The 24,263-nt window shown below is 47.0% G+C and overlaps 1 protein-coding gene and 1 long non-coding RNA gene across 2 annotated transcripts in view; both read left to right on the forward strand.

Annotated features, from left to right (window-relative positions):
* Nucleotides 1-954: 954 nt before the first annotated feature.
* Nucleotides 955-6,123, forward strand: LOC143930012 (uncharacterized). The gene is made up of 3 exons (XR_013262687.1): nt 955-1,076; nt 5,739-5,840; nt 6,055-6,123. It is a non-coding gene; the product is annotated as an uncharacterized LOC143930012 (long non-coding RNA).
* Nucleotides 6,124-6,896: 773 nt separating this feature from the next.
* Nucleotides 6,897-24,263, forward strand: part of LOC143930934 (killer cell lectin-like receptor subfamily B member 1B allele B) — a 38,053-nt gene continuing 20,686 nt past the window's right edge. Inside the window, exon 1 of the mRNA XM_077455624.1 lies at nt 6,897-6,976. Coding sequence (XP_077311750.1) covers nt 6,952-6,976 — 25 coding nt within the window. The 5' untranslated portion in view covers nt 6,897-6,951. The remainder of the gene's footprint in view (nt 6,977-24,263) is intronic.

Genomic DNA, 24,263 nt, shown 5'->3' on the forward strand with positions numbered 1-24,263 from the left:
GGATAGTGCCCCATCATTGGTGTTCCTGGGAGGAATAGTGTTCCATCATTGGTGTTCCTGGGTTAGGGATAGTGCTCCATCATTGGTGTTCCTGGGATGAATAGTGCCCCGTCATTGGTTTTTCTGGAAGGGGGAATAGTAGTGCCCCATCATTGGTGTTCCTGGGGGGGGATAGTGCCCCATCATTGGTGTTCCTGTGGGGTTGGGAATAGTGCCCCATCATTGGTGTTCCTGGGGGGGTAGTGTGGGGGTGTAGTGCCCCATCATTAGTATTTCTGGGGGGAAAGGTGCCTGGGGGGATAATGCCCCATCATTGTTGTTCCTGGTGAGGATAGTGCCCCATTATTGGTGTTCCTGGAAGGTATAGTACCCCATCATTATTTTAAATAAATGAAAACATGGCATATTACCTTTTTTATGATTTTATCCAATTAGTTGATTAATCAAAACAATAATCAGTCAACTAATCAATTATGAAAATAATCGTTAGTTGCAGCCCTAGTCTATTTTCCTTAAGTAAATAAACCCCTATGTGTGGTTTGCTTGAGCTGCCAGTCCAGAGTACTAAACTTTTACAGATGATGGTCAGCAAAATCTTACTTCCCAAGATATATTTAATAAAAGAAAGTAGTCTTTTTATTATTTATATAGTTTATATATATATATATTTTTTATATTGGTTTATATTATTTTTGTATAGAGGGGGGGGGCCTTTCTGTTGGGTGGCCCAGGGCAGTTTCCGCTTTTGCCCCCTTATAAATCCGGCACTGCTTGGTGATGCACAGGCTGGGTCACATAAGTTCCTGTACCCGGAGGCAGCTAACAATTTTATATCCTTACAAGATCATACAAACACACATACATACTTCTGAAATACAGGATGTTATGACACTGTTCTTCATGGTTAGATTGGACTGGACAGATCTCAGCCTGGGTGACCACACAGGAACAGGGGGATGGCAGTGCAGTCACACCATGTATAGTGTATAATTTATCACACATATAATCTATTAGACCGAACATCACAGAACAGCAGCCCAGGACTCTTCTTGTGTTATCAGACATGGAGACAACAGGTAGGAGGCTCTTCTGTTATTATAATAATCTATAAATGATTGATGGGATTTAGGATTCACTGCAGGACAGTGATCACTGGTATTAGTAGTCATCACTTAGAATAGAGGAATCATTGCTGTCACATGACGCGGGGACTTCTGACTCCATGTTTCCTTCTTTTTCCTCGTGCAGAATAAGGAAAAGAAGATGAAATATGGCTATTATGAGTATTAGCCCCATCTATCATTTGGTTCTAACCTTAGAACTGTAAATGAGAATCAAACAAACATACAAGCAATAATAGGACAGTACATAGGACTATAACAATACCATGTATAAACACAACTGAAGATATTTTCATAACAGCCTCCTGATATATAAAAGCCCAAGCCACAAAATTCAACTTACATCAAGAGATTATCAAAGCTCCAGCAGTAAAAGTGGCAATTATTTCAGATATCCGTGTCCTTTATTAAGCCATATTTCTAATATGCTGATATATTATCATAGGCCACTAATTTTTAGACAGGTCCTCCTGCGCCACTACAGTATCCCCTAGTTCATATTCTACGTAAGTGAAGCATTTCCTGATACTGCATCTAAAAGTGTGCAGAGTAGGGTTGCCACCTTTTCTTCAAGCCGAACCCGAATACTTTTGTGGCACAGGGAAATTTTTTATTTTTTTTGCAGTGAATGTTATAGGATTATAAAAGACCTGGGACACATTTGGGTGCCCCAAGGAGAGTAGTAATGTAGCTCACAGAGTGCGCCAGTGCTCTTGCTGACATTATCACCCCACCCTTCCGTGATGCCAAACCTGCCCCTAAACAGCTGCCAGCAGCAGCAACAGATTTGTGTATGACTATCTCAGTTACTTGGGGAGCCACAACCTGGTCTGAATAATGTGTCCAGGCTTCAGGTGGACTGAAACCGGGACACATGATTCAAAACCTGAACTGTCCCGGTGAATCCTGGACAAGTGACAACCCTAGTGCAAAGTGTGAGGAAAACCAAGTGCCTGACCATGACCAAAGATGTCAATGTGCGCATGGAGCAGTTCGCAAACCAGTACATCCATGTCAGTGGTGTATCATCCATAGGTACAGGATGTTCACTGAACATGGGCCCCACGTGGGGGGGGGGGGGGTGACCCACTGTGCTCTTACCCACTGTGGTCTGACCCACACTGCACCCATGGATGATCTGTGGTCCCTGGTTGACAGTCAGGGATGACTGGTGCGGTGGTGGGGGCAATTACAAGCACCGATCTCCCTGTATAGCTTTCACTGCAGCAGCTGACAGCTTGGCCTCTGTCAGGTATGTAGCACAGAGACCTGAATCATTGCTGTTCTGAGGTACAGGTAACCTTGTGCTTCTGGCTACAAGATTACCATAGCATATAGAAATATATTGTACAAAAATACCTATATATATATTATACTGTATATCAGTGTTTCTCTAATTCCAGGCCATGCCCTGGTACCAGGCCTCAGGTTCCCTACTGCTGGGCCATGGCTTGATATCTCATTTATGTGTGCTGATAAATACTGTTGCTCCTTCCAGTACCTTAGAGTGAAACTTTGCCTGAGCCTGTGCCCACCACAATCCAATCTACACGTCCATCCAACTTTCAAATCTGTTCCCCAGTCAGCCATTCCCCGATTCCATCAACACCCCTGACAGCTTCTAGTTTTAGTTTCTACACGTTTGCTTCCCAGTGTCCCACCATCTCAGTCTCTTGACCTACCCTCATTTACATTACTCCAGTCCATATATACCCCAGCCCATCCCTCCTGGTCACCAATTATACTCTCAAGCAGAAAAATATCGTACATGATCATACTCCAAACTCAACTTTCACCCACTCTAAACAGCACTGTCCCTCCTAACTTTCTCTCTGATATCCTCTGGCCCTTTCCACAGTCTTGCCAGCACAGTCTTGCTAGCTGATGACAGACAATATTCTATTGCACCAACCCAGGTCAAGTAAAACATTTTCTTCCTCATTCTGCCTACAAATGAAATCAATAGTCCTCCATGTATTCTTTTATTTATCCCATGTCGCATACAAAAACAGCACACACTGCATTTAGCCAACCACCGTTTCCGTACAAAATTTCCAATCTCATTGTAAATGCTGGTTTATTTCCATTCTCGCCTCAATTTCTATATTGTCTTCTGCACCACTTATTATATGCAGCCATTGCACACTGTTTTTTTTAGCATTCATTATACAATGTAGACCTACATTGGAGAGACATGTTAAATCAAACTCCTGTGGGATATGGCTTCTTCCTCCCAAATCCTTTGCGATATCCACTTGGCTGTGGGACCATCTACCAAATAGCTGCTCAATAGGAGAAAACCCCTCTGGTGGACTGTGAGACTTTTGCCGCGTACACACGATCGAATTGTCTGGCGTACTTAGTCCGATAAAACCCATTTCACTGGACAATCCGATCGTGTGTGGGTTTCAGCGGACTTTTCCAGCTTGAAGTCCGGCGGACTAAGAAAGTATTTTTGCACTCCAATCTTCCCGCCGGACTTGGGTTTCAGCGGACAATACGTTCGTGAGTATGCTAGTCCGGCGGACTAAGAATGACGCATGCTCAGAAGCAAGTACGAAAAAGGAAGCTATTGGCTACTGGCTATTGAACTTCCTTTTTCTAGTCCCGTCGTACGTGCTGTACGTCATCGCGCTAGCAAACGCCGGACTTTCTGTGTGTCCGTGTGTGGCCAAGTCCGTTCGGTAGAAAGTCCGCCGGACTATCCGCCGGATTGTTTGCTGGACTAAGTACGCCGGACAATTCGCTCGTGTGTACGCAGCATTTGTGGACGTGGCAGAGTGCAAACAAAAGATAGGAAAGAAGACAACTCCAGTCCCAACCAACACAATAGACATGTGCACTGACAAAAAATTTGTTAATTTTCGTTTCATTCGTATTTTAGATTTTTTTCGGAATTTCGGAAAATCTAAAATTCTGAATTCGGAAATTTCGGGAATTTTCACATTTCGATTTTTCGGATTTCCGAATTTAGCGTTTTCAGATTTCCGAATTTTGGATTTTGGAATTTCCGAATTTCCGATTTTCCAAATTTCCAAATTCCGAATTTCCAATTTTCAGAACTCCGAATTTTCGGATTTTCAGAATTCGGGAATTCAAAGATTTGAAAGTCCAAAAATTAAAAAATCTGAAAAAAGAGAGAAAACCAGTTTAATTAATAACTAACTATTAAATTAACGAGTGCAAATTTATCCAAAGTTACGAATTATCTGAAATAACAAATGCCGCATCTAAACAAATGGAACGGAACAAATTAATAATAAATAATTAATAATAAATAATTAATAATAATAATGTTTTTTATTATTATTAGATCGTTACATTCCATTTGGTTAGATGCGGCATTCGTTATTTCAGATAATTTAATTTGTAACTTTGGATAAATTCATACTCGTTACGTTCACTAATACGGTAGACAAATTTGAAAGGGAATTCCAATACCTATAATTTAATAGTTAGTTATTATTTAGAATTAAACAGATTTTCTTTTTTTCTGACTTTCGAATTTCCAAATTTCTGAATTTCCAAAAATCCGGAAAATCGGAAATTCGGAAAATCCGAAATTCGGAAATCCGGAAATCCGAAATTCGAAAATTTGGAAATTCGAAAATCGGAAATTTGGAAATTCGAAAATCGGAAATTTGGAAATCCAAAAATGTGAAATTCGGAAATTCAAAAATTCGGAATATCAGAAATCTGAAAATTGGAAATTTTACAATCCGAAATTCGGAAATTCGTAATTTTGGTAATTCGTAATTTCGGAAATTCGCAATTTCGGAAATTTCAGAAATTCGTAATTTCGCAAATTGAAAAATTCGGAATTATTCATTAAAAAACTAATTTGGAACTAAACAAATTGCACATGTCTACAACACAATATACTTGTTAGTGCTGTGTTAAACCACTCCACCAACCCATCAGTATTGGTTGAACTGGATGGAATCTTTTTTCAACCAGCCTAACTAAGTAACTATGAGTGATATACAGAGAAACTTAAAAGTTTGATCTTCAGCAGTGTTCATATTGTAACTCCTTCATCATTTCTGACATAAAGGGTGTCCCTTGATTCATAAGTATCTCTTTTGCTATTCTAGCACAGGTGAACATATGGAATAGTTCTTTGGTGATGGTTTTTGCCAAGATGTTCCTCAAAGAAATCGCTTCTGGATAGTGGGTCGCGTATTCTAAAACAAGAATATACTGGTGGTCCTAGCAATCTTCACCAATGGTCCAATCAAGTCGGCTGCAATCCTTTAAAAAGACACCCAAATAATGGGCAGGGCTTATCCATGCCCCACCCATGTAAAAGGGGAGGATGCCACAAGTTGTTCAAGGGTTTCTGTATTTAGTTTTGGCTAAGTGGTACAAAAGGTTGTTGGTAGTGATTACCACTATCCATGGAAACCATGTCTGCCACCCCTGGGACCTGTGGAACCGCATATATCGCCTTAACATTCGTGATGTTTTTATCCCCACCCACTATTCCACCCCCATTCTCAGGAATTCTTTCCAAAATGTCTCAGGTATGACCATGGCTGTCACATAGTTCTGAAATATAAAGTATGAAGGGTTTTGTCCTACTATGATTAATCCATGACTTATTGAAAATCTCTACAGATAACAATGAGAAGAAACTCTGGCGTGCTTCCTGGAAAGGGGTCATTATAATCCTCCTTGTGGGATCCAATATCATCCTCATCCGTATCATTGGAGCGATGTGTAAGCTATACAGTATGATGGACACAATCCATAAGTCTCTGGACCTGATTTATCAAACTGTCTAACGAAATGTAGAATTTGATTGGTTGTTGGAGAGCACAAAGACCATCGGGAATATTTTTTCTCGCTGATTTGCACCATGTTAAACGATGACCCTTCTAAAATGTAAGAGTTTTATTCTACCTATTATGTCTCCTCTCTTTGTGTCTTCCAGTTTATAAAGGTCAGTCTTTGGAAAATGAGAACAACCAGCTAAGGATGAACCTCACCCAGTCATCTACAGGTAGGTTTATTTTTTATTACATATACCCTATGGCAGCCTTTCTCAAACTTTTTAATAAAGAGGGACTCTTAAAATAAAATCTCTGGGAAGACCCTGCTATTATTAGCATTCCAAGCCTCATTTTGCTTCAGGATTGGGACAGGAAGTGACATCCATGATTACCCAGAAGCCTCTACGCATTCCGCATACATATATGCATCATCAGGAAACTTCCTGAGTGTCGATGTCCCTTTAAAACAATAGTTATAGTTAAGTAATAGTTAAGTTATAATATACTCTATTCACGGCTTTCATCGGCTTGTGTTTACATCCATGATCAGCTGTGATTGGACACAGCTGATCACATGGTAAAAGGCCGCTATGATTGGCCCTTTACCTGGATCTGTGATCAGCTGAGTCCGATGGAAAGCGAGATCATAGTTACATAGTAGGTAAGGTTGAAAAAAGTCCTTTAAGTCCAACGAGTGTGTGTGTGTGTGTGTGTGTGTGTGTGTGTGTGTGTGCACTTTTATGTCACTATTACATTGTATATCCCTGTATGTTGTGGTCGTTTAGGTGTCTATCGAATCATTTTTTTTTAATTATCGATGCTCCCTGCTGAAACCACTGCTTTTGGAAGAGAATTCCACATTCTTACTGCTCTTAACGTAAAGAACCCTCTACACAGTTTACGGTTAAATCGCTTTTCCTCTCATTTTAGTGAATGGCCGGGAGTCTTTTTAAATGCCCTTTTGCTGAAAAGTTTTATTCTACCTATTATGTCTCCTGTCTTTGTGTCTTCCAGTTTATAAAGGTCAGTCTTTGGAAAATGAGAACAACCAGCTAAGGATGAACCTCACCCAGTCATCTACAGGTGACATATAGCCTATGGCAGCCTTTCTCAACCTTTTTAATAAGTAGGGACCCTTAAAATAAATTTTCATGTCTCTGGGAAGCACTGCCCCCTAACACACAGCTAAAAAGATCATTGATATTGGTGATTACTGGGAGTTAGCAGCCTCTGGAGGAACCCTAGTTCCAAAACCCTGGCTTACGGTATTATCAGACCTTCCACTGACACCATATGGAGGGTTCTTTCCCAGAATGCAGATCAACTCAGGCAATCAGAACTGGGACTGCAGAGTAAGTCCCCCACCCAAGCTCAGATAGACTCATATTTTTCATCGTCATTAATGCCCCAACTATTGGATGCAGATAGGGATACCCTTGAAGACCCCATAACCATGGAAGAACTCCAGGGAGTGGTAGGTGCCTCTAAACTGGGCAAAGCACCTGGTCCTGATGATCTAATGGCTCAATATTATAAGTTCTTGCTTCCCTCTCTTGCTCAATATATTGTCAAACTATTTAATGCACTTGGCTCTTCTGCAACTTTCGCAACTGACACCTTGCTAGCTCACATCGCGGTGATACCTAAAGAAGGGACTTCCCCTGGAAGTGTCACAGGAAGTAGTTACCGCGGCCGAGATGCCCAGAGCGGTTCGTCCTCTGGAGGTGGTACAGGGAACGGGTGGCACGTAGAGGCACGGGCCACCAGCAGGTGTAGTTCCTGAATAAGTCTGTAAAATTGTGCAGGGGGTGAGCCGAGGTTCAGGAACTGGCTGAGGGTATGGTGCAGAGTTTAGTGGACAATCTGGAATGCAGCAAGGGATCAGGCACAAGAGGAACTAAACAAGTCCGTGAAGCAGGCCAGGGGTCAAATCCGTGTAAGCAAGTCCGTTGGGCAGGCCGAGGGTCAAACACTTGTAAGTAGGTTGAGCAAAGTCCGTAAAGCAGGCCGAGGGTCAAACACATGTAGGCAGATCAGGCAGAGTCCATTGAGCAAGCCGAGGGTCTGATTGAGGAGAACAGCAGCATAGTCAAAAACAGTCCGGGTTAGAGCCGGTAGTCATATATGGTAAATCTGGATACAGATACAAACATGAAGCTGACGACAAACCAACAACCTGTTTGGATGCCAGAGCCGTTTGAAATAGCCATGCCATAGCGTGCGCCATCCATGCGCTATCGCGCACACTGGCGAGCCACTGCGCGCACACGTGTGCTATTGCGCACATGCGCGTGCCACACTTTTGGGCCATGCACGTGTGTGCGCCAGAGCACCAATCTGCCACGCATGCACGCAGGAACACGGTGAGCATGGGTGGAAAGAGTCCTTCTCTCACAGGAAGCTATCGGCCGATCTCTTTGCTTAATTTAGATCTCAAGCTCTTCACCAAAATATTGGCAAACAGGATTCAACATCTTATCCCGAACCTGATCCATCTGGATCAGGTGGGATTTGTTACTACACGAGAAGCAAGAGATAACACTACAAAGGTTTTGAACCTATTACAGTTAATACAACCTGGATGCAATGTGCGTTTCTTAGTACAGATGCAGAGAAAGCCTTTGACAGGGTGAATTGGAGTTTTATGCTGCCAGTATTACGTCATGGAGGCTTCGGCAGTAAAATGCTGCAGTGGATCACCTCCATTTACTCTCGCCCGGCGGCCTGGGTTCGGGCCAACAGAGTATTGTCAGATACTCTTCAAATCACTAATGGGACACATCAAGGGTGTCCCCTGTTGCCCCTCCTTTTTGCCCGGTCATTGGAAGCGTTTTTCTGCACAGTCCGCCTAAATCAGGACATTACGGGAGTACAGATAGGAGGCACCCAGCATAAAATCTCGGCTTATGCCGATGATATGTTATTTTCTCTCACGAACCCTCTGATCACACTCCCTAATTTTATGAGGGAGTTTGAGAGGTATAGCTTGCTCTCTAACCTTCGCATCAACTTTACCAAGTCGGAGGCAATGGGGGTTAATTTTCCTCAGATATCAATTGCGCAACACAAGCTAAATTTTAAGTTTAAATAGACTGACAAAGCGCTAACGTATTTGGGCACCTTGATTCCACCTCACATAGCCAAGATCTTTGAGCTAAACTTCCCCCCATTATTGCAAAAGGTTAAGATACTACTGCACAGATGGAACACTGGCCTCCATTCTTGGTTCGGGCGTTGCAATATTATTAAGATGAGCATCCTCCCCAAGTTTCTCTATCTCCTGTCGTATCCCGTCTACCTACTTCAAACAGAGGCAGAAGTTATTTTTTTACTTAATTTGGGCCCATAAGCACCCTTGGCTGCAACGCAACCAACTAATGCTTCCTAAGAGACACGGGGGACTGGCAGTGCCGGATATACGCAAGTACTATCAAGCTATACATTTCAGTAGAGTAATTGACTTTAAATTATAGGTGCAGATTGAACATGCCCAATTGCCTTTGGGCAAAGCCCTTTGGTGCTTTGCCTCCCTCGCTAGAGAGGTTACCAACCACCCTCTAATAGGCAACACTGCCAAACTCTGTTCGGACCTGCTCTCCTCGATTGGTATATAATCTGAGACCCCCCCTGTACCTGATACTGGAGAATCCTCCTTTTCCACCGGGATTTTGTGATGCAGCCTTTCAGCATTTACTGAGCGTGGGCTGTATACAAGCATCCCGCCGCGGGGGCGTGGCCGACAATCTGGGAGCTGATGATACAGTCGGGCCTGTTTAGATTAAGATTTTGGAGTGCTCTTCCGATCACTCATTTCTTTAGCACCCTCCTGGCTCCGGAATTGTTAACCAGGCCCCTTACCACCTTTGAGGACTTTTGGAGCAATGCCGCACACGCTATGCTATGAACTGTCCCAAATTAAAGCATTTCTAGACAGAGGTTAGACGCATTCTTCACATTTTTACAGATTGTACAATAACAGAGGACCTGGCCTTTTTCCCCCTCCATGCATCCCACATACCAGAAAAGGTATACAAGGAATTTATTATCCGTCACCTTCTAGTCGCCACTTCCCCCGACAGTAGGGATGTGGATACGTAAAGTAAAAGAATTGGCTCTTTCTGCACGACACCAGCAGGAACGCTACTCAAAGATCTGGTCGCTCTGGAATGTCTTTCTGGTTTCAGGTGAGGGAAGAACTCTCCTTGACAGTAACCTGAATAGCTTAAACTCAGCCTTTTTTTTCAGGGCAACCCTTTCATTCCTGGGGTACCCAAGGGGTACATCTTATCTCTCCCCGTGTTCTGCGAGCTCACACAGGGTTTACCTTCGCATAACTGTCTCCCCATCCCCCCTCCCTCTTTCCCACTTCCCTACTTCCCCACTTCCTCACTTCCTCACCATTTTTTCTCTCTCTGTTCTTTTCTTTGTTTCTCCCCCTTCTATCTTTTCCTTTTTCCTTTTTGGTTCCTTGGATCCAGGTTCCTGGGGTCCAAAATCTTTCTTTAATATATAAAGTCATAAAATGTATTAGGACTGGTCCGGGACTGAAGATGGGGCAGCATACATGGTTTGTTTTTCTTTATACGTTGAGTACACCAGGAGTTAACACATTGGGGGTTATTTACAAAAGGCAAATCCACTTTGCACTACAAGTGAAAACTACAAGTGCAAAGTGCACTTGAAATTTCACTGAAAGTGCACTTGGAAGTGCAGTCGCTGTAAATCTGAGGGGTAGATCTGAAATGAGGGGAAGCTCTGCTGATTTTATCATCCAATCATGTGCAAGCTAAAATGCTGTTTTTTATTTTCTTTGCATGTCTCCCTTGGATCTACAGCGACTGTACTCCCAAGTGCACTTTCAGTGCAATTTCAAGTGCACCTGTAGTTTGCACTTGTAGTGCAAAGTCGGTTTGCCTTTTGTAAATAACCCGCATTGTCTCTAGATCAGTGGTCACCAACCCTGTCCTCAGGGCCCACTAACAGGCCAGGTTTTATGTATTACCTTGGGAGAGATGCAGACTAGAATACTGCAATTAGGGATGAGCTTCGTGTTCGAGTCGAACGTACGTTCGACTCGAACATTGGCTGTTCGTCCGTTCGGCGAAGTCCGAACATTTTGGTCCGTTCGCGCCAAATTCGTGTGGCGCTCACGGCCCACAATGCACTGCGATGGCGCAGTGCATTGCTGGCTCATGATTGGCCAAGCATGCACTGTGACCCCGCATGCTTGGCCAATCGCAGCGCCAGCAGCGAGGAGAGCCATGATTGGCCACAGGCAGGATGCCTGTGGCCAATCATAGCTCAGGCTGTGTAGTGCACGCCCCACACTATATAAGGCCGCCAGCGCGGCGGCCTTGTGTAGTGTGTTGGCGTCTGAAGCAGTGGGTGTTTTGTGTACCTTCAACACAGTACACACCGATCGTTTTCGGCCGATTTTCGATCTTGCTGTTGTGTAGTGGTTATTGTCTGCGTGCCCTGGCCGCAGTATACACCGCTATATTCACCTCACCTATATAGCTAGTGATCTATCTTTTATAATAGAGCTTGCAGTCAGTAGTGTTAGGAGATAGTGCGTGCTGTCTGTGTGCTCTGTACCCAGTACATACCGCTATATCCACCTACATAGCTCTTCTCTATTTGAGCCCACTTGCCATCTGCAGGAGTTATTGGAAGTTGTGTGTGCCTCCAGCACAGCACAGTATACATCTGTATATACCCCTTTATCTCTGGTGTTCTATAATAAAGGCATCTGCAGGAGTTAGTGGGTGTTGTGTGCCTCTAGCACAATATACTCTACCTAACTGCTTTTTTACCCAACTCCCTTCCGGCCATTACCATGTCTGGAAGGCCAGCAAGGAGAGGCAGACAGGCGCGAGATGATAAAAGAGGGCAAGCAGGCTCTGTGTCTAGAGACAACAGTGCTGGTCGTGGACGCGGTGCATTGTCATCAGCACGTGGCCATGGAACACGCTTGTCCTTTTTTTCGGCAGCTGGACATGTTGAACCGCAACATGCCAACGACTTGGTAGAGTTGATGACCAAGCCCTCTTCATCCTCCTCATCCTCTCTCACCCAGTCTCAGGGTACTAGCAAAGCAGCTGCCAACACATCGTCTTCCCTCCTCTCAATGTCATCATCAGTGACTCCTTCCCTAGACCCACCACGTCCTCCTGAGGAGTCTCCTGAACTCTTTGAGCACAGTGTTGGGTACATGCTCCAGGAGGATGCCCAGTGTTTTGTGGGCTCTGATGATGACACTCAGCTAGAGGAAGGCAGTAGCGTGAGCGCAGAGAGAGGGGATGCTCAAGAAGGACAGCAATCTGGCAGTCATGTTCCACAAGCTGCAGCATACTGCCAGGTTTGCTACAGCGATGAAGAGGGAGGGGATGATGAGGGCACTGACTCCACGTGGGTGCCTGGAAGGAGAGAGGAGGAGGAGGAGGAGGAGGCACATGTCCAACGAGGCAGGATGCCCTCCGGGGGCCAGCTTAGGGGCAGCACACCTGTGCAGAGCGCTGCCTCTGCGCGTTATTCTAAAAGTTATTTGGTGTGGGCCTTTTTTGAGACGAGTGCATCAGATCGCACCGCTGCTATTTGCAACATATGTCTCAAGCGTATCTCACGTGGCCAAAACATCAGCTGCTTGGGCACCACATGCTTGACCAGACATATGTTGACCTGCCATGCAGCTCGTTGGCAAGCGTACCTCAAAGACCCACACCAAAGAACAAAGCGGACCTCTCCTTGCTCCTCATCAGCTGGCATCTCCAACCCCACTAGACCTTCAGTCCTTTCTGAAACCTGCTCTGAGAGGAATGAAGGTGTAGAATTAGGTGTGTCACAGCCAAGTGCTTCCGGGAACTCTGCTAGCGGTACACCCACGTCCGATTATAGCAGGCAAATGTCCCTGCCCCAGCTGCTGGACCGGCGAAAGAAGTTCACTCCCAGCCATCCACATGCCCAGCGGTTGAATGCTAGCTTGGCTAAATTGCTAGCACTTCAACTGCTGCCTTTTCAGTTGGTAGACTCGGCCCCCTTCCGTGAGTTTGTACAATGCGCGGTTCCTCAGTGGCAGGTCCCCAAACGCCACTTTTTCTCACGAAAGGCGATTCCGGCTCTCTACCGGCATGTGGAAGGCAATGTCCTTGCCTCGCTGGACAGGGCGGTCAGCGGTAAGGTGCATATTACCGCTGAGTCATGGTCCAGCAGGCATGGACAGGGACGTTACCTGTCTTTCACGGCCCATTGGGTCACTCTTCTGTCAGCTGGGAAGGATGCAGGACAAGGTGCAGTAGTGTTAGAGGTTGTTCCGCCACCACGCCTCCAAAATGCTACTATTGGTTGTGACACACCTCTCTCCTCCACCCCCTCCTCTTCTTCTTCCTCCATGGCCTCTTCCAGTGCTCTGTCCTCAGAACCAGCGGTGCTCCGTAGGCGTTCCAGGGGCTACGCAAGTACGCAGGCAAAACAATGCCATGCCGTGCTTGCGCTGGTTTGTTTGGGGGACAGGAGCCACACTGGGGCGGATGTTTTGTCAGCTCTGCAGGGGCAGGCCGAGAGGTGGTTGATGCCATGCCAGCTTAAGCCAGGAATGGTGGTTTGCGACAATGGCACCAACCTCCTCTCCGCCCTCCAACAGGGACAACTGACCCATGTGCCCTGTGTAGCTCACGTCCTTAACCTGGTGGTGCAGCGGTTCTTGGGCAGGTACCCCGGCTTACAGGATGACCTGAAGCAGGCCAGGAAAGTCTGTGTGCATTTCCGCCGATCATTTAATGCCTGTGCTCGGCTGGCTGAGCTCCAAAAGGAGTTGAACCTGCCCAAGAACCGCCTTATATGTGATATGCCCTCCAGATGGAACTCAACATTGGCCATCAATGAGTACCTGTGCGACTACGGCACCAGGACAGGGTCAGGGGAGCTCGGTTTTTTCTCACCACGCCAGTGGGGCATGATCAGGGATGCATGCACTGTCCTGTCACCGTTTGAGGAGGGCACAAGGATGGTGAGCAGTGACAGTGCATGCATCAGTGACACTGTACCTCTTGTCCACCTGTTGGAGCATACGCTGCGTGGAATAATGGACAGGGCACTTGAGACAGAACAGAGGCAGGAAGAGGAGGACTTCCTGGCCTCTCAAGGCCCCGTTTATCCAGACAGTGTTCCTGCTGTGCCACCCATCACACAGGAAGAGGATGAGGAGGAGGAAGAGGAGGAGGAGGATGATTGTGTCAGCATGGAAGTGGAGGCTGGCACTCAGCATCAGCAGCAGCAGTCTTGTAGGGATGATTTACAGTCCCAAGAAACACGTGGACTTGTACGTGGCTGGGAGGAGGTAGCTGCGGATCATGTTGTCCTTAGTGACCCAGAGGACTCCGGACCGAATGCCTCAGCTAACCTACGCTGCATGGCCTCCCTGATCCTGCAAAGCCTGCGGAAGGATCCTCGTATTCTTCGGATCACGGAGAGGGACCATTACTGGCTGGCCACTCTCCTTGATCCACGGTACAAGGGTAGTGTTGCCGACCTTATCTTGCCATCGCAGAGGGAGCAGAGGATGACACATCTCCGGGAGGCCTTGCAGAAAGGTCTGTGCAACGCGTTCCCAGAGACTGGGAGGTTACGAACTCCTGGTCCTGGACAACGTGTTGCTGAGGCATCGGTCAGAGGGAGCGGTGGAGAAGGTGGCCGTCTGACTGATGCTTTCAGACAATTTTTTAGTCCGCAGCCCCAAGGTATGATCGGTTCCAGCACCCATCGCCAACGTCTGATTTACATGGTGCAGGAATACCTAGGGGCAAGGTCAGACTTGGACACCTTTCCCACCGAAAATCCTCTGGCTTACTGGGTCTTGAGGATGGATCACTGGCCAGAGCTTGCACAGTATGCAATTGAGCTACTGGCCTGTCCTGCATCCAGCGTTCTTTCGGAACGCACCTTCAGTGCTGCTGGTGGCTTTGTTACCGATCACAGGGTGCGCCTGTCCACCGAATCAGTTGATCGACTGACCTTCATCAAGATGAATCAGTCTTGGATCACCCACAGCTACCAAGCACCTGAAGCTGATGTAACAGAATAATTTTTTTTTAAATATCACATCCCTTCAAGACTGCCTATGCTAATGCTGAGTGACTGTCCTGTTATGTTGATTGTATATCCTCTTCCTCCTCCGCTGATATGTTGGAAGAACATTTCTGGTTCTGGTTGATGCCATCAGCCCAATTTTTCTGCCCCTGTTTAACAGGGGCGTTTAAGTACAATTTTTGATGCAATGCTTTGCAGCAGGGCTAATTCCTGCAATCAAGCAAGAGTATATGGGAGAGGTTGCAGTGTGGTGGCACCAGCACCAGTGCCTAAGGCCCAATTTTTCTGCCCCTGTTTAACAGGGGCGTTTAATTACAATTTTTGATGCAATGCTTTGCAGCAGGGCTAATTCCTGCAATAAAACTAGAGTATATGGCAGAGGTTGCAGTGTGGTGGCACCAGCACCAGTGCCTAAGGCCCAAATTTTCTGCCCCTGTTTAACAGGGACATGTAATTACAATTCTTGATATAATATTTCACAGGAGGGCCCCTTCCTGTGCCCACCTAGAGTAACGGTGAGGACTTATAGTGTTGTGGCACCAGCACCACAACCACCAAAGGTCAATTTTTCTACCACTGTTCAACAATGGCATGTAATTACAATTCTTGATATAATCGTTCACAGCAGGGCGCTCCAGCGCCCACCAAGAGTCACTTTGAGGGCTTACAATGTTGTGGCAAAACCAACACCTTGTTCCTCCATTTCTGCAGGGCATATAGGGCAGGCCTCTACTTTCAAACATCCAATTTACAAACATCTCCTACTTGCAAACGGAAGGAGACAACAGCAAGTGAGATGAAAAAAGATGGACGACAAAACAAATTATACAGTTATAACCCTTCCCTATGTTTTCCAAAAAGCTTAAAAATAGTTTTTTTGACTGGAGCTACACTTTAAAAATGTACCAGTTGAAAATTACAAACAGATTCAACTTAACACAACAAACCTACACAGTCCCTGTCTTGTTTGCACCGCCTGTATACTGCTGTTCTGAGTATATAGGGCCTGGGGGCCACACGCATTTCCTTTTTTTAATATGGGTACAGGGTTCCCCTTAATATGCGTACAAGACCCAAATAGGCTGGTAATGGGCAGGGAGGGCTACCCATGCCATTTTTCTCAATGATTTTCAACCATATTGCAGGAACCAGATATAACATTAAAACCGCAAGCAGTTTTAAATGGTGTTATTTCCGTTTAATGTCATTTTGTGCAGGGACTGTTCTAAACACGGAACACGTGGCACTTCACAGGCATACTACAGACACCCCCCAGGCACCATATTTAAAGGAATATTTCACTTTTTTTCACTTTAATCGTCATTAAAATCAGTGCTCCCGCCAAAACGGCCGTTTTTAAAAACATTTTAGGCATTGACCCATGTCCCCTGGGGCAGGAGCCAGATCCCCAAACCCTTTTTAGGACAGTATCTTGCATATTAGCCGTTAAAATTAGCACTTTTCATTTCGAACGTTCGAGTCCCATAGACTTCAATGGGGTTCTAAAGTTCGTTCGAATTTGGGGTCCGTTAGAAAGTTCTGGTGCGAACCGAACCGGGGGGTGTTCGGCTCATCCCTAACTGCAATCACTGAGCAGCAAATTATATCACCTGTGATGTATTTAAGTTATCTTGCAAACCTGGCCTGTTAGTGGGCCCTGAGGACAGGGTTGATGACTACTGCTCTAGATCATTATTGCGGAATAGGAGAGACACTCTAGATCAGACTTTCTCAACCTTTTTAATACAGAGGAACCCTTGAAAAAACCTTTCGGTCTCAGGGAACCCCTGTTAAAAATGGCTATATCTACAACTCATAATACATTGGTGTAATGATCAGTGGAAGAGTGCTCCATACATCTATTGGTCATTGCTCAAGGAACCCCTAGCAACCATTGGAGGAACCCTGGTTGAGAAACCCTGCTCTAGATGGCGATCCAATACTGGGTTCTAATCTGCAATGTTTAATCTCAATGCTGTGTTGTGCTTATTTCTGAAATGCCCTGTTGTATGTCCTTGACTGTGTCCTATGACTAAATAAAGTAAGTAAAAAAAGTAAGAATGAGGAGAAGGTAAATGTTAAAAGTGCCAACCCACCAATATATGTCCAGAATAAATGTTATTTTTCATTCTAGCCAACAAAATCAGGCAATGCACTTAGGGTTTTGAAGGCAGCCCCCCTTCATTGGGACTGGAAAGTTATAAAACTGAAATATAGACTGGGGGTCATGTATAAATACAATGAAGAACTCAGGTAGGGCTGAAATGTACTTGTTCCAGCAAGCAATTATTTAGGGGCATTTTTCAACCCTACCCCAATTCACTGCTGTTTATATCCATTACTTCATCCATATCAATTACCATCAAAATGTCAGCGTTATCATTTTTCAGCCCTGGCAAAGGGGAACTTCAACCTCTAAAAAGCATTGGCTGATTTCTTTAGACTAAATATATGAATAAAATGTATTCTGGATATATACTAGTTGATTGGTAATTCCATCATTCACCCTCTCCTCATGATTCTACAAGGACCCCTCCAGGGGCTCCTGTGTGATCAGAGATCTGTTATCCTACACTCAAGCTAGGCAGAAAATGATCTGAAAACGATTGGTTTGGCAGTTACCTGCCAAACTTCAGCCCATGTGTACAGCTCTTTGTCAGACAGAAGACCAGCTTCTGTTGAACGAGTATGCTGGAAAAGCAGCAGCAGTTTGGCATCCAATCAGCATTGGAAGCCAATAGCTGTAAGTGCTGACCGGTGTGTTCTGGTGGGAGGGGCGGCACCCCTGTCAGAACACAAGGCAACAGCTGGGATGTAATGTTAGTACAGCAATCTCCTCCATTTTTATTAATTCAACCCTCTGTGTTAAATAAAAAACAAAACATCTGCACGTGTGTACCAGGCATTACTATCAGAACAGATCACCCAGAAGTCCAGATCCTCCTCCCCATCACCATATGAGAAGTGATAATGTGACCGGTGATGAAGGAAGAAGAGAGAGGGGGAGTTACATGGCACAGGCTCAGGAAGTATACTCCTACTGTTCTCCCACTGACCCCATTTGTTGGTCTGTATTGGATTCATGAGAACTGAGTTAATATTTCAATGTCAGCAAATTAACAGTGGTATTTGCTGGATGGATCAGTAATTCACTGGTTGCCTCCACTTTTTTTCTGGAATTGCTTTTAAAATCAGTGTGACATCACAAGTGGTTATGAGAAAAAGAAAGATGGCTTCCATTCACCTGTGAATCTATTTGTATTTCCATTGCCCCCTCATCCCTTTAAACCCGAACACATATGAATTACACAGGTTCTGAGGCTAATTGAATGCAGATAAAACAACAAGTGAGTTTAATTACCACCGTAATCAGGCCCCAGAACCTGTGTAATTAATATGTGTTCGGTTTTAAAGGGATGAGGTGGTAACCCTAGTCCTGAGTAGTGATGGACGAACTTCCGACGGGACGTTTCGCGAACGCGAAACGCGAACGGACACAAACGTTCGCGAAAACGACCGTTCGCCGCGGGCTCCATTGACTTCAATGGGAGGCGAATTTCGCAAACCTTTAGGTCGAATTTGCGGCCACGGGGTAATTATTAGGGGGTAGCACGTAGTCCCACCACCTGGACAATAGCATAATACATGTATGAGGTGAATTTGGGATCGATAACTACAAGCATTTTTTTTTTATTTGGGAAATTGTTCTGACAATTCAGGACTATGGAGCTAATGAAGGCAATGGAGGAGAGGGAAGGTCAGGGACCAGGGTAGGCAAACAAGAGGGTGCAGGAGATACAGAGCACTGACAGCAGCACCGTAATACAGAGCACTGACATCAGCACCGTGACATACAGCGCTGACAGCAGCTCCGTGACATACAGCGCTGACAGCAGCTCCGTGACATACAGCGCTGACAGCAGCTCCGTGACATACAGCGCTGACAGCAGCTCCGTGACATACAGCGCTGACAGCAGCTCCGTGACATACAGCGCTGACAGCAGCACCGTGACATACAGCGCTGACAGCAGCTCCGTGACATACAGCGCTGACAGCAGCTCCGTGACATACAGCGCTGACAGCAGCTCCGTGACATACAGCACTGACAGCAGCTCCGTGACATACAGCGCTGACAGCAGCTCCGTGACATACAGCGCTGACAGCAGCACCGTGACATACAGCGCTGACAGCAGCTCCGTGACATACAGCGCTGACAGCAGCTCCGTGACATACAGCGCTGACAGCAGCTCCGTGACATACAGCGCTGACAGCAGCTCCGTGACATACAGCGCTGACAGCAGCTCCGTGACATACAGCGCTGACAGCAGCTCCGTGACATACAGCGCTGACAGCAGCTCCGTGACATACAGCGCTGACAGCAGCTCCGTGACATACAGCGCTGACAGCAGCTCCGTGACATACAGCGCTGACAGCAGCTCCGTGACATACAGCGCTGACAGCAGCACCGTAAGCAGCCCCAGGAGGAAGTCAGCACAGCACAGGGATGGTGTGATCCCCTCATAATAAGAACCCCCAGGAGGAAGTCAGCACAGCACAGGGATGGTGGGAGCCCCTCATAATAAGAACACCCAGGAGGAAGTCAGCACAGCACAGGGATGGTGGGAACCCCTCATAATAAGCAGCCCCAGTAGAAATATGACACCGCTCAACCTCTTCAAAGAGGAGGGTAGGGGCATATAGTACGGTGTGCTTTTTTGGGTCAGGGAAGTGAGCCAAATGAATTAAGAAGGTCTGTGTGCTTGATTCCAAAAATTGTTTATAGACATATACATGGTCTACTGATCACATGTGTTGAATTCCTCCGAGATCCATGCCTCATTCATTTTTAGAAATGTGAGGTAGTTAACACTGTGGTGAGCTAGGCGAGTACGCTTATCGGTCACAATCCCCCCTGCTGCGCTGAACGTCCTTTCGGACAGGACACTGGATGAGGGGCAAGCCAACAGTTCGATTGCAAATTGGGCAAGCTCTGGCCAGAGGTCAAGCCTGCCCACCCAGTAGTCTAGGGGTTCATCACTCCTCAGAGCGTCCACATCGGCCGTTAACCCAATGTAGTCGGACACCTGACGGTCTAGGCGTTCCCTGATGCTGGATCCGGATGACACCTGTCGATGGGTCGGCTGAAAGAATGACCTCATATCCGAAGTCACCAACACATCTTCAAACCGGCCTCTTCTTGCAGGCGCTGTTGGATTGGTACCCGCAAATCCTTCTCTGGGAGTGGGAATTGCTCCTCTGCCAGCGCACGCAAAAGCAGAATGCAGCATTTCTCGAAGCAAGGCCTGGAAGTGCTGCATTCTGACAGCCCTCTGCGACGGCGGTAACATTTCCGCCATTTTGTGTTTGTACCGGGGGTCTAAGTACGTTGCCACCCAGTACTGGTCCTTGACCCTCATGCTTTTTATACGGGGGTCCCTATTAAAACACTGGAGCATGAAGGCCCCCATTTGCACTAAAGTGGAAGCGGTGTGGTGGCCTGGCTCCTGCTCATCATCCAGGATAATGTCGTCCTCTTCATTCTCCTCTCCCCATCCTCGCACAACAGGGATCCCAGAAAGGTTTAAAGCATGCTCTTCTTGCTCCTGCTCATCCGCCCCGGCACCATCCTCCTCTGACTCCTCATCAGACTCCTGTTGTTGACTTGTCTCAGATAGAGTAGCCCCCCCTGGGAATTCATCCAGCATTGCGACTTCCTCATCTTCCCGCTCCTGCTCCTCCACAGCCTGATCAATGACACGACGCAATGCACGCTCCAGAAAGAAGGCATAAGGTACCATGTCACTGATGGCGCCATGGCTGCGACTGACCAGTTTGGTGATCTCCTCAAATGGCCGCAGAAGTCTGCATGTGTCGCGCATGAGCAGCCACTGGCGCGGTGAAAAAAAACCCAGCTCCCCAGAACCGTTTCTTTCGCAGAGTTCATACAGGTAGACGTTAACTGCACGTTTCTGCTGGAGCAGCCTATCAAGCATATAGAAGGTTGAGTTCCATCGCGTCGGGCAATCGCAAATAAGACGTCTGACCGGCAGATGGTGTCGCCGCTGAATGTCAGCAAGGCGAGCCATGGCCGTGTAAGATCTTCTGAAATGGGCCGAGATTTTCCTTGCCTGCCGCAAGATGTCCTGGACCCCAGGGTATTTGACAAGGAATCGCTGCACGACCAAGTTTAAGACGTGTGCCATGCACGGCACGTGCGTGATTTTGCCCTGTTTCAATGCGCTAAGCAGATTGGCACCGTTGTCACACACCACTTTACCAACTGTCAAATTGAGCGGTGTTAGCCACTCATCTGCCTGTGAACGCAAAGCTGAAAGGAGTGCCGGGCCAGTGTGGCTCTTTGCTTCCAGGCACAACAGACGCAGCACGGCATGGCAACGTCTCACCTGGCATGTGGAATAGGTTCTGGGGAGCTTGGGCGGTGCAGTGGAAGAGACGCTAGCAGCGGAAAAGGAGGAGGCAGCTGAGGAGGAGAGGGAGGAGGATGGAGTAGGAGGAGGAGAAGAAGAGTCAGGCCTGCATGCAATCCGTGGCGGTAAAACCAAATCTACACGGGTGCCACGGGTTACATGCTTGACGGCCGTCAGAAGGTTCACCCAGTGGGCAGTAAAACTGATATACCTTCCCTGCCCGTGTTTGCTAGACCACGTGTCTGTGGTCAGATGTATCTTGGCACCGACACTGTGTGCCAGAGATACATTCACTTGCCGCTGAACATGGCCATATAGCTCTGGGATGCCCTTCTCTGAGAAATACTTCCTTCCTGGGACCTTCCATTGTGGTGTTCCAATGGCCACAAATTTGCGAAAGGCCTCCGAGTCCACCAGTTTATATGGCAGTAGTTGGCGGGCTATGAGTTCTGACAAGCCAGCCGCCAACCGTTGGGCAAGAGGGTTATCCGGCGTCATCATTTTTTTACGCTCAAACATTAGGCCCACGGAAGCCTGCCTTTTTGCAGAAAAATGTGAGCTTGGCGTGATGGAAGGTGGAGTGGAGGACAATTGTGAGGAGAGAGGAGAAGGAGAAGTAGAAGACGAGGCTGGACGGTGAGAGCCTGCAGTGTGGCTTTGTGTGTTCCGTTGCTCCCACTGGGCTCGGTGATGGCTGCTCATGTGCCTTCTTAAGGCGGTCGTCCCTAGGTGAGTATTGGGCTTACCGCGACTAACGCGTTGACTGCAAAGATTGCAGATGGCAACGCTATTGTCAGCAGCGGACACGTTAAAAAAAGCCCACACTGCGGAGCCATGTGCCGGTGTCCTGGGAGCGCCAGATGTGACCGTACATGGTCGATGACTCGCTCCTGATACATTTGCAGTCTGCTTTGTCCCTGCTGTGCAATGTAAGTCATTGCTGCTTCTCCTCCCTATCTGCTGGTCCATATCTCCCTCTGAACTCCCCTCCTCTTCCTCTCTTGTGGGCACCCACGTGACATCACTAGACACGTCATCATCAACGTCACCTTCCCCACCGCTATAAGTAGAGTAGGCAGCAACACCGGGGACCAACCTCCTCCTTGGGCTGATCTGGGTACTGGCGTCAGACTGCTGAGTAGCGCTTGTTGCTACCTCCTCTTCCTGATCCAATACCAAGAGTGGCTGCGCATCAGAAATGTCCTCTTGATATGGATCGGAAAATAATTCCAGTGACTCAAGCGGAAGGTATGTGGTGGTGGTGGTGGTGGTCGTGTTGTTGGTGGTAGTGTCTTTGGGGGTGCACATAGCAGAGAGTGAAGAAGAGGGTGCAGATCGAGAGGATGAGGAGGGTGCAGAAGAGTAAGGCTGAGCGAGCCACTCAACCAAGTCTGGTGCATCCTTTAAAGTAATTGAACGCACCTTCTGCAACTTCCCACTTTGGCTCAAGCCTGTTGCTCCTGCCCTACCCCTACCACCCCTGCGGAAGGGCCTGCCTCTTCCTCTGCATGTCATTTTTTAAATGACCCTGTGACAAAACTCTTAGTCCCTATACCGCTGAAGGACTGCTGCAGTATAGGTGAGCGGTCAGCAGTGGTGCACGTCAACCCTATCTATTGTGGACCTATAGCGGTCCTTACAGAACAGCAGACTGTACCGCACTCAAGCCTATGTACCGTAGCACCCTATACCAAGTTACCAGTCCTTATAAGAACTTTTGTGGACCAAGCAGGTTGTGTATTAGTGTTTAGCAGACTGTACGTCAGTCCCTATACCGCTGAAGGACTGCTGCAGTATAGGGCAGCGGTCAGCAGTGGTGCACGTCAACCCTATCTATTGTGGACCGATAGCGGTCCTTACAGAACAGCAGACTGTACCGCACTCAAGCCTATGTACCGTAGCACCCTATACCAAGTTACCAGTCCTTATAAGAACTTTTGTGGACCAAGCAGGTTGTGTATTAGTGTTTAGCAGACTGTACGTCAGTCCCTATACCGCTGAAGGACTGCTGCAGTATAGGGCAGCGGTCAGCAGTGGTGCACGTCAACCCTATCTATTGTGGACCGATAGCGGTCCTTACAGAACAGCAGACTGTACCGCACTCAAGCCTATGTACCGTAGCACCCTATACCAAGTTACCAGTCCTTATAAGAACTTTTGTGGAACAAGCAGGTTGTGTGTTAGTGATTAGCAGACTGTACGTCAGTCCCTATACCGCTGAAGGACTGCTGCAGTATAGGTGAGCGGTCAGCAGTGGTGCACGTCAACCCTATCTATTGTGGACCGATAGCGGTCCTTACAGAACAGCAGACTGTACCGCACTCAAGCCTATGTACCGTAGCACCCTATACCAAGTTACCAGTCCTTATAAGAACTTTTGTGGAACAAGCAGGTTGTGTGTTAGTGATTAGCAGACTGTACGTCAGTCCCTATACCGCTGAAGGACTGCTGCAGTATAGGTGAGCGGTCAGCAGTGGTGCACGTCAACCCTATCTATTGTGGACCGATAGCGGTCCTTACAGAACAGCAGACTGTACCGCACTCAAGCCTATGTACCGTAGCACCCTATACCAAGTTACCAGTCCTTATAAGAACTTTTGTGGACCAAGCAGGTTGTGTATTAGTGTTTAGCAGACTGTACGTCAGTCCCTATACCGCTGAAGGACTGCTGCAGTATAGGGCAGCGGTCAGCAGTGGTGCACGTCAACCCTATCTATTGTGGACCGATAGCGGTCCTTACAGAACAGCAGACTGTACCGCACTCAAGCCTATGTACCGTAGCACCCTATACCAAGTTACCAGTCCTTATAAGAACTTTTGTGGAACAAGCAGGTTGTGTGTTAGTGATTAGCAGACTG

This window comes from Lithobates pipiens, unplaced genomic scaffold (assembly GCF_037356315.1).
Source record: "Lithobates pipiens isolate NorthernLeopardFrog02 unplaced genomic scaffold, aLitPip1_a1.2 Scaffold_25, whole genome shotgun sequence".
Classification (NCBI taxonomy): Eukaryota; Metazoa; Chordata; class Amphibia; order Anura; family Ranidae; genus Lithobates; species Lithobates pipiens.